General features: G+C 28.7%; 2 protein-coding genes across 2 annotated transcripts; both read left to right on the plus strand.

The window, feature by feature from the left end:
* The first annotated feature begins 294 nt into the window (after positions 1–294).
* On the plus strand, positions 295–6,488 carry LOC107453475 (uncharacterized). The gene is made up of 2 exons (XM_016070327.3): positions 295–521; positions 4,020–6,488. Exons 1-2 carry the CDS (start codon positions 518–520, stop codon positions 6,269–6,271), a joined length of 2,256 nt encoding a protein of 751 aa, XP_015925813.1. The 5' UTR covers positions 295–517; the 3' UTR covers positions 6,272–6,488.
* A 4,271-nt stretch (positions 6,489–10,759) lies between these two features.
* LOC147813936 (uncharacterized) lies at positions 10,760–12,920 on the plus strand. Its single transcript, XM_087159750.1, has 2 exons — positions 10,760–10,916; positions 11,958–12,920. The coding sequence occupies exons 1-2, from the start codon at positions 10,877–10,879 to the stop codon at positions 12,572–12,574; spliced, it is 657 nt and encodes a 218-aa protein (XP_087015876.1). The 5' UTR covers positions 10,760–10,876; the 3' UTR covers positions 12,575–12,920.
* The last annotated feature ends 4,410 nt before the right edge of the window (positions 12,921–17,330 follow it).

The raw sequence follows: 17,330 nt of genomic DNA on the forward strand, positions 1-17,330 counted from the left end.
CAATTGACATGAAATTATACTATGTTGTCACTTGTCATTCTCATACAAGTTAGGGTAAATTTCTCAGCTTAGATAAAATTTATTATTTTTTTTATATAAAAAAGGTTTAAATTAATTTTTTAGTGAAATACAGCATCACAATTCTGTTCTCTCTAAACAGCCGCGATTTATGTGTTTTTTTAGTTTTCCCAATTAATTTTTCTGTAAATAAAGAATTATCTAGTTTTTGTTTCGAGCACTTTGCACTTAAGTTTCACAACATTCGTGAGGTCATATTTGAAGGTCACCAGAATTATCTTTATCTCTGCTATCAGAAATGTCTTGTCTTACGCTTGTATTTAAATTAATTATTTATCAGATGTGTAATCAGAAAAATTACTTCAATTGTTTAAATATATGTTTTGAAAATTTTTTTACCGTAATTTAATGCTATTCGAAGTTAAAAGATAATTGCTCAAAAGAAAACGAAAATACAAGTTTTAATGTAAAAAGAATAAGGTGTTTCCCAAGTTCTGCAATGAGTAAGTCGTTTTATTATTATTACTATTTTATATTTCACCAGCTAATGTTTCTTATTGTTGTATATTTTCGACGTCAGGCTCAAAAATCAGCTCAATATATTTTCAGAAATTTATCAATCGAGCTAAAAATTGTGTTTCATTTTTATTTGAATGTATATTTTAGTGTATATATTTTTTTTATAGAGAACCGTTAGCTAGTTACTTTACCAGCCTAAAAGTTTGGATGGTAAATAACTGTCACTCATTTGCCTTTAAAAACTCTGTAAAAAATCAGGGCTATTGTTTGTAATGTTGACACGTTTAAGGTCGAAGTGTTTCCATTTTTAAATTCTTTATCAATGTGAAAATGAATAATTTGTTAAGTGACAACTGTTGAGCAAGTAATTTGAGTACCTTAGTAAATTTGTTTTGTTAGTAAATAGTAATAGCTGGTAAGTTGTTCAGATTATTACTATTTTTATTACAGATTATAATCATTGGGGAAGTATGATTATTTTGAAATATTTTTTTCTTTAATTTCCATGTTTTTTTTTTTTTTTTTTTTAAAGTGGGCAATGTTTTTCATGAGCAAAAATCTGAATAGCTGGTAAATTAGTTATTCATATGTTTGCTATTTTTATTACAAATAATAAACATTGGAGAGATATGAATGTAGAATTTTTATACCTATTTATTTCCAAGCAATTTTTTATAGTTCTGCAGTTGCAACCGTTGATCTATAGAAAAAATTGAATTACTTTGGCCACCTCTATTTAAATGTCACTGCAAAGAATATACATAGGTGGGGAAGAAGACCAGTACCCATAGACATAATGTAAACCGCCCCCCCCCAAAGGATGGTACGTTCCCTGTGTTTAAAGGGAAAAATACATTCAGGGGGCAAAGTAGAAGATCTTGACTCGAGTTTTGCCCCAATTTTTTTTTATTCTTTTAAAAAGTAACGAGTAAAAGTACAAGTATTTTTAAAAAAAGTAGCGAGTAAAAAGTTCTTATTTTAAAAAGTAACGAGTAAAAAGTACAAGTACTAAACAAAAAAAGTAACGATTTAAAAGTACATTTCTAGGAAATCGAAAATTCAAAGTAACCTAAAATTTTATTGAATAATATTCTTATGTTCTTTAATGTTTTTGCAAAATTGTTATTTATTTAATTATTTTTAATTTTGAAAGTTATGGACATTAATTTATTTTTAATTCGGAAGAATATTATAATATAATTTTATAATATAATCGTATAATATAATTTTAAAATCAAATATAATTTTAATATCAAACTTCTTTATGGATTTGCACGAAAAAGAAATTTTATCTATTGATTTTAATTTTTAGTTTATTATTTTTATTTATTTAAATTACCATTGACTTAAAATTGTTTTACTCTATAGAAACGCGTTTTAAAAGCACAAACATAAACAAAGCAAACACGTCGTTTCAGATAATAGTTTTAAATAGCACAAATAGTTCTGAAGTTCTTAGAGATTAGACTGGGCGTTGTTTGACAAGGTCGGGCATAAACGTAATTTTAATAAAAAATGTACAAGGTAAAAATGTATTCAGTAAAAAACTGTATTAAGACAAAAATGTATTATTAGTGAGTTCAAAAAGAAAAATGAAAAACGTACTAACAAAATCCAACATTTTTTATTTAAAATGTATTAAATAAATGCATAAAACTCTAAAATGAATGAATATAACTTTCTAATTAATATTTTTATTCATTTTGCAAAATAATTGCATTTCGAAAGTGGTGTCACTGAGTTTGATGCGAGAATTTCTCAGAACGTGCTTAGCCACGCTGAATAAGCGCTCCACAGGAGCACTAGAAGGTACTGCAGTATTACATTTCACATATAATTTTTTTACGATTGGATATCGATTCAAAATTGATAAGCTTTCGGTTTCGTCATTTGAGCTCATGTATGCCATAAATTCTTCAGTCGCTGGTGATTGGCATGATGTTTTCAGCTTTAGAAAATTTAAAATCTCTGGTTTTTTCTTTCTTCTGTTAAGTTATTAGTTATAGCAGGGTGTTCAGCTTGGACAATTCTTTCCAATTTTTTTGGAGCCTCCTCCCTAGCTTTTTCTTCCAACCAATTAAATTTGATTCAAGGTACCAGACCTGCAGCAAACAATAAATCTTCCTGCGATTTCACATGGCAAAACCTTTCGCTCACGCCATCTAAAACAGCTTTGTTTAAAGGTTTACAAACTGTTGTTTTAATAATGTTACTATGAAGCTCTTCTTCAAAAGAGCCGTCTTTTCCCTTTCAGGAATGACAATTTTAAAAGGTCAAGGTATTTAAACACGAAGTTAGCTGTGAATGCATATATATTGCACATTAATTTTATAAATTAAAAAAAACATAAGCATTTTTTAAAATAATTTTTATTTTTAGAAAGCTTACCGAGTTTTGGAAAAAAGTAACGATTTCATTCGACATTTCCGTTACAAATACTTGTACTTTTTCCCTAAAAAAGTAACGAAAGTACAAGTAAAAGTACTAAATTTAAAAAGTGACGAAGTACAAGTAAAAGTACGTACTTTTTACTTGTACCGGCGGTACAAATAACGAAAGTAAAAGTACTGCCATATATGTGTATAAGTACTGAGGTAATAGGTTTTTTAAGGCTCAATGGAACGAAATAGTAGCGAAACGTAAATAAATCAAACAGGATGTATATGTTTAATGTTTTTAGAGCTTAATTAAAAAAAAAAAAAAAAAAATTCAAAGCGATTCGAAAGAAACAGCGAAAGCAGTTTTGTGGTTGGTGAGGGTAGTGTGTAGGGGTGAAGTTTATTAATTCTCTTATATTAATAACTGACATTTTTCATACTTTTGGTTTATCTTTCAAAATTCTTCAAACTATAATTTTTAAATACAAAGTTACTTCCACGACTCACAAACAATGGAATGTGGAGTGATATCGTGTGAATTACTAAGATCTTTCCTGATTATAAATCAGCTGTGTACCTTAAGAGCAGATTAATGATGTTAGTTTGTTGGAATATTTCGTTAATGGCTTTAACTCGCAGTTATAGGCATAAATCGTTCTGTAAAAATTTTTTTACAATTATAATTTTATGATTCTTTGATTTTTTTATCAGTAAAAATGATTTATTTTTTAATGAAAAAAATTTACTATAGTTGTAGATTTTTTTAGACGTCTCCTTGTCAAACTTACTGGGTTCTATAAAGTCAAATCTGTTTTAAATATATTACCAATACAAGAACCAATGCATCTTTACTGTTTTAATTGTGTTTAAACAGTAAATCATCCAGTAACAAAAAGTCACTGAGACAATTGGTTTGTAAATGTGTTATTTTATTAAATCTAATTTTGTTCGTCCCGCTTCGCAATAGCATTTTAAAGTACTAAAAAATGAATAAATAAAAAGAATACTCTCAATCCGCCTTTTATTCAGTTACTATTGTTATTGTACGTCATCACGATTAAGAAATATCATGCCAAAACTAAATATAAAAATTGTACATTGCAGGCAAGCAACAAGAAAGAGATGGAAAAGAATCCACCGAACATGACAACTTCGTAGACTATACGGAGCCGCCTTCGCTAGAGAGTATAGCAGTCGTGTGCACAGCAGTGAGATTGTGGTCGTCAGAACCTGAAACTGTGCATTTTGATACTTTAAATAATTTTTATAGTTTCAGAGAATTAAAAGAAAGAGTGTTAAACAAACTAAAAAGACTCATCTTGCCAGATTTACTAAAAATCAAAATATCTAATATTATTGAGCCTATAGGGCTACAATTATGCGAAACTAATTATTATTTAGCTGAAATGAATTGTGATTTCCGAGATATTCATAAAATTGGAGGATCTATTTGTTACACAATGGAAGGAGTTATCGATAACCTTAAATCGCTCAAAGAGGTGATTAATAATGAAGACCAAGTAAAAGACATCAGTTCTTTGTATGAGTTAGCTTGTAAGTACTGCTTAGAAGAAAATATTTCATATTTATGGCAGAATATGAGTTATGAGAAAAAGAAAAAGTTCTATAATGCCTATTACGACGCATATAGGGATCATATAGTAGACTATTGGACTGCTTATCTTGAAAACGAATTGCCCAGTTTTTTTTATAAGATTACGAGTTTTGGCTACGATGTATATGATTCTAATCAGAGCATTTATCAAAATATGACTTCGATGTCCGTGTTTGTTGGTAACATATTTTCTCTCAAATACTTCTGGAAGTTATTAACAGAGCAAGAGAAAAATATCAATATGGAGTACTGGATAAATTTGGTATTAAAGGAACTCAGACATAATATTTTGAATGTTATCAACAATGTATATCAACAATACAACCCATTTGCAGATATTTTGTTCTTTTTGTTATCTAAAACGAATGATCAAAAGAAAAAGTATTGCATTTTTCAAACTCATTCTGAGATAATATTAAAAACTTTATTTTTCTGTTGGCCTTGGCAACGATTTTTCCTGCCCACAATCAGGCTGATGATTGATTATCTTAAGGAAGATGTTTATGTTGGAATAATGTCTGACATTACCGAGGAAATAAAAAATGGCAGAACCACGGGCGATCTGGTCAGGGAAATCTGGCGCCTAAGTCCAATAAGATTAAAAAACTCACTCAGCCTAGATATGGAAGGCTTATTATGGAATTTACTTGAAGTAAATGACACTAGAACAATCGATGCGATAATAAGCAATATTCCACCTGAAGAAAGAAGAGACATTGCCCTGAATATAATAAATTATAATGACTTTAGTCACGTAATTTTATCTGGTAAAGTTACTTTTCTGGACACGTTAATAAAAAAGCTTTTACCAATGGATGATGATATCACACGTATGATCAAGATGCGTACATTGGAATATAAGCGTGAAATTTCTTTTTTAATCATCAGCAATGGTATTCCAATTGTCGATGCATGGTTAACTTGGATTTTTCCGTCCGAAAATGAAATCAAACACTATAAGAAGGAAATACTTAATCTAATGAAAATTTACGTTTCTTTGATTCGATTAAATAATTACGAATACGTAAACACATTTTTAAAATGGTGTTTTGAGACGGAAGAAGATATCACTTCATTCAAAAAAGCTTTTATTCAAAAAGGCAACTTTCCTCGATGTTTCAACCTGTTGATCGAAATGAGCAATGACTACGAGACTGGATGGAATAGATTTGAAAGATTTATATATCATAGCTTAACTTGTTCCGAAGAAATTTCCCAGTTCAAGAAATTGTATTTGAAAAGTGTACCAACTTTCTTAAAACGCGGTAATTTGAAATTTGCAACACATTACTTAAAATGGTGTTGTAACTCACTGGACGAGGTCAATCGGTACAAAAATGATTTATTGTTCTCTAAAAAAGGAATCGGAATGCTTTTATATCGCTGGCATCATACATTGTATTTCGGCTTGGATAGCTTTCGTAGCAGATTAAAATGGTTCTATCCTCTCTCAACTGAAACTATTGATAAACTCAAGTCGTTAGAAGTTCGCAAATTCATTGGATTCTGTGACAGCTATGCTCCAGAAAGGCAACAAGCCTTCATTTATTTACTGGACTGTTTAGAGTGGAAATCGAATTCAACAGGTGAAGGCGAAATTCTCGATAATACTGATGCAAAGATTATAAATCGTATATTGAAAGGAAAGGATATTAATGGGGATGACACCAGTGATTCTTCTTACAACTACGATAGTGATGAAAATAATTTTATTTTATGTGAAGATGATGATTTTTTATGATTTGTTGTATTCTTAGTTGAGATGCAAAATGCGAAAGATTATATGAATGCTTTCATTAATAATGTCTTTTATATATCCCTGAGAGATACTTTTTTTGTACAGTAAATGGATAGTCCTATGGAATCTCTAGGAAATGTTACATAAAAAATAAATATCACTTTAGATTCAAATATTTGTAAAATAATTTAAAACAATTAAAATCTTTAGAAAAGCCTTACTTTCTTGTTTCACACATTCCACTAAAATTTTTGGTACCTACATGATATCGATTTTTCTGTATAATATTTTGATTTTTTTTACAGTACCACCTTTTTATGCAGTGATTCGGTAAATTTTGATACCTTTCTTTAAACTTTGGAAAAAATTGTGATACTAAAGCAATGTATAAACGACAAAATCAGTAAAAGTTGAAAGGCGCGCTTGCAATGTTTTAATTAACATTGAACATTTTTTCGAGTACAATATCCTTGGCCACAATTATTGTCTCAAAATTTTAAATAGTATGCTTAACATTGTAAAGAATGAGTATTTTTTGCTTTTGGCCATTAAAGAAATAGAAAGAGTAATTTATGCAAAATGTTTCAAGCTTTTTCGTAGTGAAATAAAACAGTCTCTCGATCTCAATTTTGTTTTCACACATAGTTAGATACTATATTTTCAAACAAACAAAAAAAGTCAAAAATAATTTCAATGTTATTTATACTAAGTGAAGCTTCAGATGTTTAAATTTTATTTCTGTATCTTCAAACTTACAATTGTGTCTGTCAATTTTTCGAATAGCTCTTTTAATGGTAATTATGTCGAATGACGTTGCTCAATTATTGATATCTTACCTAAATTCAAAAAAATTTTTTTTGTTTGTTTGTTTTCTAACCATTATTCTTTGGATTCTTAAACAGAAATGAGCATTCTATTCTGTCTAGTCTAGAGGGAGTGGTTGTGAAACCATTACTGACGCCATTGCTACTTATTTAACTGTTATAAAAGTTACTATTTTTAAAGTAGTAGGATTAGAACCTAATATTCTAATTTAAGTACAGAAGTAATTGCTTTCTTAAGGCAAATCAAGGGTTTCACAGCATGATTATATTTAATATCATGCTGCAATAATATTTTTAGAGTTTCATTTTAAAAAGAGTACCACCGCTCATATAAAATTCATCAGTATCCAATGAGAGATCAGAGCGATCTCTGATTGGATAGTGATCAGAAAAAGAAAAGAAAAAACTGCGAAAGCAGTTTTGAGGGTTTGAGAGTGCAGCGAGCAGGGTGTGGATTTCCTCAGTTATTTAATAAAATTGCTATTAATTATACCTTGCCGCTATCATTCAAAGTTCTGAATTTAATTCCAAAATATGATATATATTATCACAACGATCCTAGTACAAACTACAATTTTAAATAGAATATTACATACATGATTCACAGACGATGGAACTTGGTAAGATACAGAGTTAACTAAAAAGATCCTTCCTAAGCTGTGTATTATTGGAACAGATTAATGATGTTAAAATATTTTCCCGATTGCGCCTTCGGCTTGAATTCTCTGATTATAGAGATAACTCATTCCGTAAAAATTCTAAGCTTGTCTAATAAACTTTTAACAAGTAATTCTTTGATTATTTTATCATTGAAAGTATTTATTTTTTAATGAAAAAAAATTTGGCATAAGTATAGATTTCTCAGACGTCTCTTCGCCAAATTTACTAGATCCGGGAAGATCTAGTAAATTTGGCCACTTGGTTAGAAATTTTTTACACTTTTCATATAAGAGAATAAAAATATTGTAATTAAACAAATTGGTAAAATATGTTAACAAATATATAAATAAAATAATTTTAAAATAAAACGTTAATAATTTTGACTGGAGAATCTGATTGATAATAATCTGCTGAAAATTAGTTTTTATTTACAAATATCATCATACTTAAAAGTTCAATGGACGAACGCACTAGCTTGTACTTACTATTACGAAAGTAGACATTACTTATTTATTTCATTCAGTTTCGAAAAATTTAGTTAAGCAAACTCAAAATTTGGGTGATAATAAAATAATAAATTAAGGATTTGCTTTTTCGATATTACTATGAAAATAATTGATACTCTGCCCTTAACAATCATTTAATAGTTATTTCTTTTCAATGCAGACTTAATACTATTATTATTTTACTTAATGACGAAATAAATTTAATAGGCTGTTATAACAATTTCAGCAAAATCACAAAGTAAAAGCACATTAAAGTTTTAATTAAACATTTAATATATTTTTTTTAATTTTTACGATAATATAACATATTACCGAAAACACAAAAACAAAATAATATAAATTTATTTTTCTTTAATGAACAATACCCTTTTCATTAAATAAAGACAAAACAATTCCAATGCAAAGATTTTCAGCTACTACGAATGATTACGGCATTCTTATTAAAAGTAAGTATACCTATAATTATAATTTATGAGAATTATTCTTTAATTGAGGATAGGATCTTTGAATTTAAATTCATTCTAAGGTTTTTGTTTTGTTTCTTCATCGCTTTTTGATCAGAAATTTAAAATGTTTCGTATGAATAAGTGTATATGTGTTAGATCTTGTTTGGCATGAATAGTGAAATTACAACTTTCTTAAAAATTCTTAACCAAAATTTATCACATCGATTAAGTTCATACGTATTGCTCGAATTTAAGAAAAAATAATACTTAAATTTCAGTTTATATTTTACCGATATTTTCCAGGCTAATTAAATACTTTATTGCGACGCAAGTAGAGAGAAAATTTGGATAGATTTTTATTCTAAAATTACTGTGGGGCAAGTATTGGAAAGAGAAAGTGAAATAGTATCAAGATGAGTAAGTCATAACTTGTACCGCTATGTTTAATCTTTCATGCAACTTTTTTTTCTGCACAAGTGTGATAAAAAACGATTCAACCTTGTCGGTCAAAAATCAAATTCGAACGAAAATATTCTCTTTTGCGAGTTTCAGCCCCTACTTCCAAAAAATGTAACAAAATCATATTTTAAGAAATATTAGTTTAGACTAATATGGTCAATAACTTTGTTGAAAAGTTTCAGCACTTGTCATAAAAGAAACTATAAATATTGTATTTAAACAAATTTTTAAAATTTGTTAACAAATATTTAAATAAAATAATTTTAAAATATAACACTAATAATTTTGAGTGGAGAATCTGATTGACTTATATGAAAATTAGTTTTTATTTATATTAGTAATTATTTATTTCTAAAATATGCCAGCAAGATTAAATTAATCCTCGAACTATACCCCTAACACCTGTTTCGGAAAACTAATGAACGGGAAGTCCCTATTGAAGCTACAACCTATATTGTTTTTTACTGAAAAACGGAAATTCCCATTCTACCTGGTTAAAAATTTACTAAAAATATATAGGTATATTTTTTTTTCCATGTCAGTATCTCTTTTTTATGCAATTAAGCGAGGACTAGAAACAACAAATAACCGTTTAAACGAGGAAATTCAGCATTAGTTTCCCCCTCTGCAGAGGATCAAAATTGTGATGGCCTGTCTTCGGATCATCTTCAGGGATGTGTCCCAGCCCGTCGCCATTGTGCAGCTTTAGTGCGACGTAAATGAATTACAACAACAATATTAGTTTCATATAAAATGATTTGGTTTCACAAAATTTTATTTTTATAAGCGATTTATTCGACGTCCAATTAAGTGTGGGGCGATTTTACTAATTAAAAATTAGTCTGTCAAAGATAGTAAATAGCTAGTTATGTTTCAAGACTATAAAATCTGAGATAATAGCGCTTGACAATTCATTTTGTTAGGTTAAATAAATTTTTAAAATTTTGAGTGACTTTTTCTCAATAACAGTGAAAGGACAAAAATACAAATATTTTTCTAATTTTTATTCTTCTTTTTTTTTAAATTTAAAAAAAAATTCCAAAATATTATGACTAGAATGATGCTGGAATAAATAACATTGAAAGTTTTATATGCAAATGTCTTAAAGCATAATTTTTCAAAATGTTGCGATATCCAATTCTGCCGCCCTAAACAAAATATTTTATTTTGGTGAATACAAAATCTTTTATAGAGATACTGCCTACTTTCTGAGAGGGCGAAATAAACCAGTGGGCCAATTGACATAAAATTATACTATGTTGTCACTTGTCATTCTCATGCAAACTAGGATAAAGTTAGCTAAAATTTATTATTATTTTTTTTACATAAAAAGGATTTAAATTAATTTTATAGTTAAATTCCGCATCACAATTTTTGTTCCTCTCTAAACAGCCTCTTTTTTGCGATTTATGTGTTTTTTAATTTTCCCAATTAATTTTTCTGTAAATAAAGAATTATCTCCTTTTTGTTTCCAGCACATTGCACTTGAGCTTCACAACATCCGCTAGGTCATATTTAAAAGTCACCAGAATTATCTTTATGTCTGCTATCAGAAATCTCTTGTCTTACGCTTGTATTTAAATTAATTATTTATCAGATGTGTAATCAGAAAAATCCGTCCAATTGTTTAAGTATATATCGTAAAAACTATTACCATGATTTAATGCTATTCGAAGTTAAAAGACTAATGTTCAAACGAAAACACAAATTTTAATGTATAAAAGGACAAGATATATTCCGAATTCTGCAATGAGTAAGTTGTCTTATTATTATTACTGTTTAATATTTCCTCAGCTAGTGCTTCTTATTGTTGTATTTTTTCGACATCAGGTTCGAAAATCAGCTCAATATATTTTCAGAAATTTATCAACCGAGGTAAAAATTGTGTTTCATTTTAATGTATATTTTAGTATAGATTTTTATGAAGAACCGGTTCATGACAGTTATCATAAAAACAAAATTTTAATTGACATAATATACCGTTAGCTTATCACTTTACCCATTCTCTCAAAAGTTTGGATGTTAAATAACTGTTACTAACTGTTTGCCTTTGAAAGCTGTGTAAAAAATCAGGGCTATTGTTGTAATGTTTACAGGTTAAAGGCAGAAGCGTATCCATTTAAAGATAGCTAATCAATAAGAAAATAATTAATATGTAAAGTGGCAACTGTTGAGCAACTAATTTGAGTATAGTAATAGCTGGTAAGTTATTCAGATTATTACTATTTTTGTTACAGATAATATAATCATTGGAAAAGTACAATTATGGAATTTTTGTACATTTTTCCTGACATGCAACCTTTGATCCTTTTATTTTTTATCAGTGAAAATTATTTATTTTTTAATGAAAAAAAATGAGTATAGTTGTAGAATTTTTTAGACGTCTCTTTGTCAAACTTACTGGGATCTATAAAGCCAAATCTGTTTCAAATATATCACCAAGAACAATGCATCTCTACTGTTTTGATTGTGTTTAAGCAGTAAATCATCCAGTAACAAAAAATCACTCAAACAATGTGTTTGTGAATGTGTTATTTTATTTTTTAAAATAATTTTTTTTTACCGCTATGTTTTTTAGAGGAAAATTTCTTCTCCCTCAATTATTAAGGCAAGCTAATGTAATTTTAAAATTTTTATCGCAAATAGCATTTTAAAATACTAAAAACTGAATAAATAAAAAGAGAATCCTCTCAACCCGCCTTTTACTCAGCTCTTGAATTTGCTATCGTTTTTGTAGTTCATCACGATAAAGAAATGGCATCTCAGAACTAAATATAAAAATTGTTCATTGCAGGCGAGCAACAAGAAAGAGATGGAAAAGAACATGACAACTTCGTAGACTATACCGAGCCGCCTTCACTAGAGAGTATAGCACTCGTGTGCACAGCAGTAAGATTGTGGTCAGAACCTGAAAATGTGCATTTTGATACTTTAAATAATCTTTATAGTTTTAGTGAATTAAAAGAAAGAGTGTTAAACAAATTAAAAAGACACATCTTGCCAGATTTACTAAAAATCAAAATATCTAATGTTATTGAGCCTGTAGGGCTACAATTATGCGAAACTAATTATTATTTCGATGAAATGAATTGTGATTTCCGTGATATTCATAAAATTGGAGGATCTATTTATTACACAATGGAAGGAGTTATCGATAACGTTAAATCTCTCAAAGAGGTGATTAATAATGAAGACCAAGTAAAAGACATCAGTTCTTTGTATGAGTTAGCTTGTAAGTACTGCTTAGAGGAAAATATTTCATATTTATGGCAGAATATGAGTTCTGAGAAAAAGAAAAAGTTTTATAATGCCTATTATAACGCATATAGGGATCATATAGTAGACTATTGGACTGCTTATCTTGAAAACGAATTGCCCAGATTTTTTAATAAGATTACGAGTTTGGTCTAATATGAATATGATTCTAATCGGAGTATTTATCAAAATATGACTTCGATGTCCGTGCGTGTTGGGAACATATTTGCTCTCAAATACTTCTGGAAGTTATTAACGGAGCAAGAAAAGAATATCAATATGGAGTACTGGATCAATTTGGTATTAATGGAACTCAGAGATAAAATTTTGAATGCTACAGTCATTAAATATCAACAATACAACCCGTTTGCAGATATTTTGTTCTTTTTGTTATCTAAAATGAATGATCAACAGAAAAAGTATTGTATTTTTCAAACTCATTCTGAGATAATATTAAAAACTTTATTTTTTTGTTGGCCTTGGCAAAGATTTTTCCTGCCCACAATCGGACTGATGTTCGATTATCTTAAGGAAGATGTTTATTTCGGAATAATATCCGACATTACCGAGGAAATAAAAGGTGGCAGAACCACTGGCGATCTGATCAGAGAAATCTGGCATCTTAGTCCAATAAGATTAAAAAACTCACTTAGCCTAAATATGGAAGGCTTATTATGGAATTTACTTGAAGTAAATGACACTAGAACAATCGATGTGATAATAAGCAATATTCCACCTGAAGAAAGAAGAGACATTGCCCTGAATATAATAAATTATAATGACTTAAGTCACGTAATTTTATCCGGTAAAGTTACTTTTCTGGACACGTTAATAAAAAAGCTTTTACCAATGCATGATGATATCATACGTATGATCAAGATGCTTATATTAGAATATAAGCGTGTAATTTCTTTTTTAATCATCAGCAATGATATTCCAATTGTCGATGCATGGTTAAATTGGATTTTTCCATCCGAAAATGAAATCAAACATTATAAGAAAGAAATACTTAATCTAATGAAAATTTACATTTCTTTGATTCGATTAAATGATTACGAATGCGTAAACACATTTTTAAAATAGCGCTTTGAGACGGAAGAAGATATTACTTCCTTCAAAAAAACTTTTATTCAAAAAGGCAACTTTCCTCGATGTTTCAACCTGTTGATCGAAATGAGCAATGACTACGAGACTGGATGGGATAGATTTGAAAGATTTATAAATCATAGCTTAAGTTGTTCTGAAGAAATTTCCCAGTTCAAAAAATTGTATTTGAAGAGTGTACCCACTTTCTTAAAACTCGGTAATTTGAAATTTGCAACACATTTCTTAAACTGGTGCTGTAACTCACTGTGCGAGGTCAATCGGTACAAGAATGATTTATTGCTCTCTAAAAAGGGAATCGGAATGCTTTTATATAGCTGGCATCATACATGCCAATTCGGCTTGGATAGCTTTCGTAGCAGATTAAAATGGTTCTATCCTCTCTCAAGTGAAACTATTGGTAAACTCAAGTCGTTAGAAGTTTGCAAATTCATTGGATTCTGTGACAGCTCTGCTCCACAAAGGCAACGAGCCTTCATTTATTTACTGGACTGCTTAGAATGGAAATCGAATTCAGCAGGTGAAGGCGAAATTCTCGATAATACTGATGCAAAGATTATAAATCGTATATTGAAAGGAAAGGATATTAATGGGGATGACACCAGTGATTCTTCTTACAACTACGATAGTGATGAAAATAATTTTATTTCATGTGAAGATGATGATATTTATGATTTGTGGTATTCTTAGTTGAGATGCAAAATGCATTCAAGATTATATGAATGCTTTCATTAATAGTCTCTTTTATATACCACTGCATGTTATGAGAGATATATTTTTTGTACAGTAAACGGATTGTTCAATGCGATGTCTAGGAAATGGTGCATAAAGAATAAATATCTCTTTAGCTTCAAATATTTGTAAAATAATTTAAAACAATTAAAATCTTAAGAAAAAACTTATTTTCTTGTTTCACACATTCCACTAAAAATTTTGGTACCTGCATGATATTGATTTTTCCGTATAATATTTAGATTTTTTTTTTCAGTACCACCTTTTTATGCAGTGATTCGGTAAATTTCGATACCTCTCTGGAAAACTTTCTGATAATAAAACAATGTGTAGCATATTCATGCTGGAGAGCCCTTATGTTTAATATTTTTAGAGCTTCATTTTAAAAAGAGTGCCACCATTCATACGAAATTTGACTAAAATTCATCATTATCCAATGAGGGATCAAAGCGAAATCTGATTGGATAGTGATCCGAAAAAAAAAAAGACTGCGAAAGCAGTTTCGTGGGTTTGAGAGTGCAGCTAGTAGGGTGTGGACTTCCCTAGTTATTTTATAAAATTGCTATTAATTATACCTTGGCGCTATCATTCAAAGTTCTGAATTTAATTCCAAAATATGATATATATTATCACAACGATCCTAGTACAAACTACAATTTTAAATAGAATATTACATACATGATTCACAGACGATGGAACTTGGTAAGATACAGAGTTAACTGAAAAGATCTTTCCTAAGCTGTGTATTATTGGAACAGATTAATGATGTTAAAATATTTTCCCGATTGCGCCTTCGGCTTGAATTCTCTGATTATAGAGATAACTCATTCTGTAAAAATTGTAGGCTTGTCTAATAAACTTTTAACAAGTAATTCTTTGATTATTTTATCAGTGAAAGTATTTATTTTTTAATGAAAAAAAATTTGGCATAAGTATAGATTTCTCAGACGTCTCTTCGCCAAATTTACTAGATTCGGGAAGATCTAGTAAATTTGGCCACTTGGTTAGAAATTTTTTACACTTTTCATATAAGAGAATAAAAATATTGTAATTAAACAAATTGGTAAAATATGCTAATAAATATTTAAATAAAATAATTTTAAAATAAAACGTTAATAATCTTGACTGGAGAATCTGATCGATAATAATCTGATGAAAATTAGTTTTTATTTACAAATGACATACTTTAAAGTGCAATGGACGAACGCACCAGTTTGTACTTACTAAAACGAAAGTAGACATTACTTATTTATTTCATTCAGTTTAGAAAAATTTAGTTACGCAAACTCAAAATTTGGGTGATAATAAATTAAGGATTTGCTTTTTCGATATTACTATGAAAATAATTGATACTCTGCCCTGTTTAACAATCATTTAATAGTTATTTCTTTTCAATGCTGACTTAATACTATTATTATTTTACTTTATGACGAAATCAATTTAATAAGCTGTTATAACAATTTCAGCAAAATAACAAAGTAAAAGCACATTAAAGTTTTAATTAAAAATTTATTATTATTATTTTTTTCTAAATTCTTAATTTTTAAGGTAATATAACATATTACCGAAAACACAAAACCAAAATAGTATAAATTTATTTTTCTTTATTGAACCCTCTTCATTAAATATAAATAAAGACAAAACAATTCTAATACAAAGATTTTTCGCGACAACGAATGATTACGGCATTCTTATTAAAAGTAAGTATACCTATAATTATAATTTATGAGAATTATTCTTTAATTGAGGATAGGATCTTTGAATTTAAACTCATTCTAAGGTTTTTGTTTTTTTTCTTTATCGCTTTTCGAACAGAAATTTAAAATGTTTCATAAGAATAAGTGTATATGCGTTAGATTTTGTTTGGCATGAATAGCGAAACTACAACTTTCTTAAAAATTCTTAACCAAAATTTATCACTCTAAATTTATCGCATCGATTAAGTTCATACGTATTGCTTGAATTAAAGAAAAAATAATACTTAAATTTCAGTATATATTTTACCGAAATTTTCCAGGCTAATTACATACTCAAGTAGAAAGAAAATTTGGATAGATTTTTATTCTAAAATTTCTGTAGGGCAAATATTGGAAAGAGAAAGTGACATAGTATTAATATGAGTAAATCACATAACTTGTATGATTATGTTTAATATTTCATGCAACTTTTTTTTCTACATAAGTGTGATAAAAAACGATTCAACCTTGTCAGGCGAAAATCAAATTCGAACGAAAATATTCTCTTTTGCGAGTTTCAGCATCTACTTCCGAAAAATGTAACAAAATTATATTTTAAGAAATATTAGTTTAGACTAATATGGTCAATAACTTTGTTGAAAAGTTTTAGCACTTGTCATAAAAGAAACTGTAAATATTGTATTTAAACCAAATTTTAAAATGTGTCAACATATATTTAAATAAAATAATTTAAAAATATAACACTGATAATTTTGAGAGGAGAATCTGATTGACTTATACGAAAATTAGTTTTTATTTATATTAGTTATTATCTTTTTCTAAAATATGCCAGCAAGATTTTATTAATTCTTGAACTATACCCCTAACACCTGTTTCGGAAAACTAATGAACGGGAAGTCCCTATTGAAGCTACAATCTATATTGTTCTTAACTGAAAAACGGAAATTCCCATTCTACCTGGTTAAAAATTTACAAAAAATATATATGCATTTTTTTTTTTCATTTCAGTATCTCTTTTTTAAGCAATTAAACAAGGACTAGAAACAACAAATAACCGTTTAAACGGGGAAATTCAGCATTAGTTTCCCCCTCTGCAGAGGATCAAAATTGTGAAGGCATGTCTTCGGATCATCCTCAGGGAAGTTTCCCAGACCGTCGCCAATAGCCCATTGTGCAGCTTTAGTGCGACGTAAATGAATTACAACAACAATATTAGTTTAATATAAAATGATTTGGTTTCATTAAATTTTATTCATATAAGCGATTTATTCGACGTCCAATTAAGTGTAGGGAGATGGTACTAATAAAAAATTAGTCTGTCAAAGATAGTAAATAGCTAGTTATGTTTCAAGACTATAAAATCTGAGATAATAGCGCTT

The sequence above is a fragment of the Parasteatoda tepidariorum genome, chromosome 3, assembly GCF_982258835.1.
Source record: "Parasteatoda tepidariorum strain Cologne lab strain chromosome 3, Ptep-v5.0, whole genome shotgun sequence".
Lineage (NCBI taxonomy): Eukaryota > Metazoa > Arthropoda > Arachnida > Araneae > Theridiidae > Parasteatoda > Parasteatoda tepidariorum.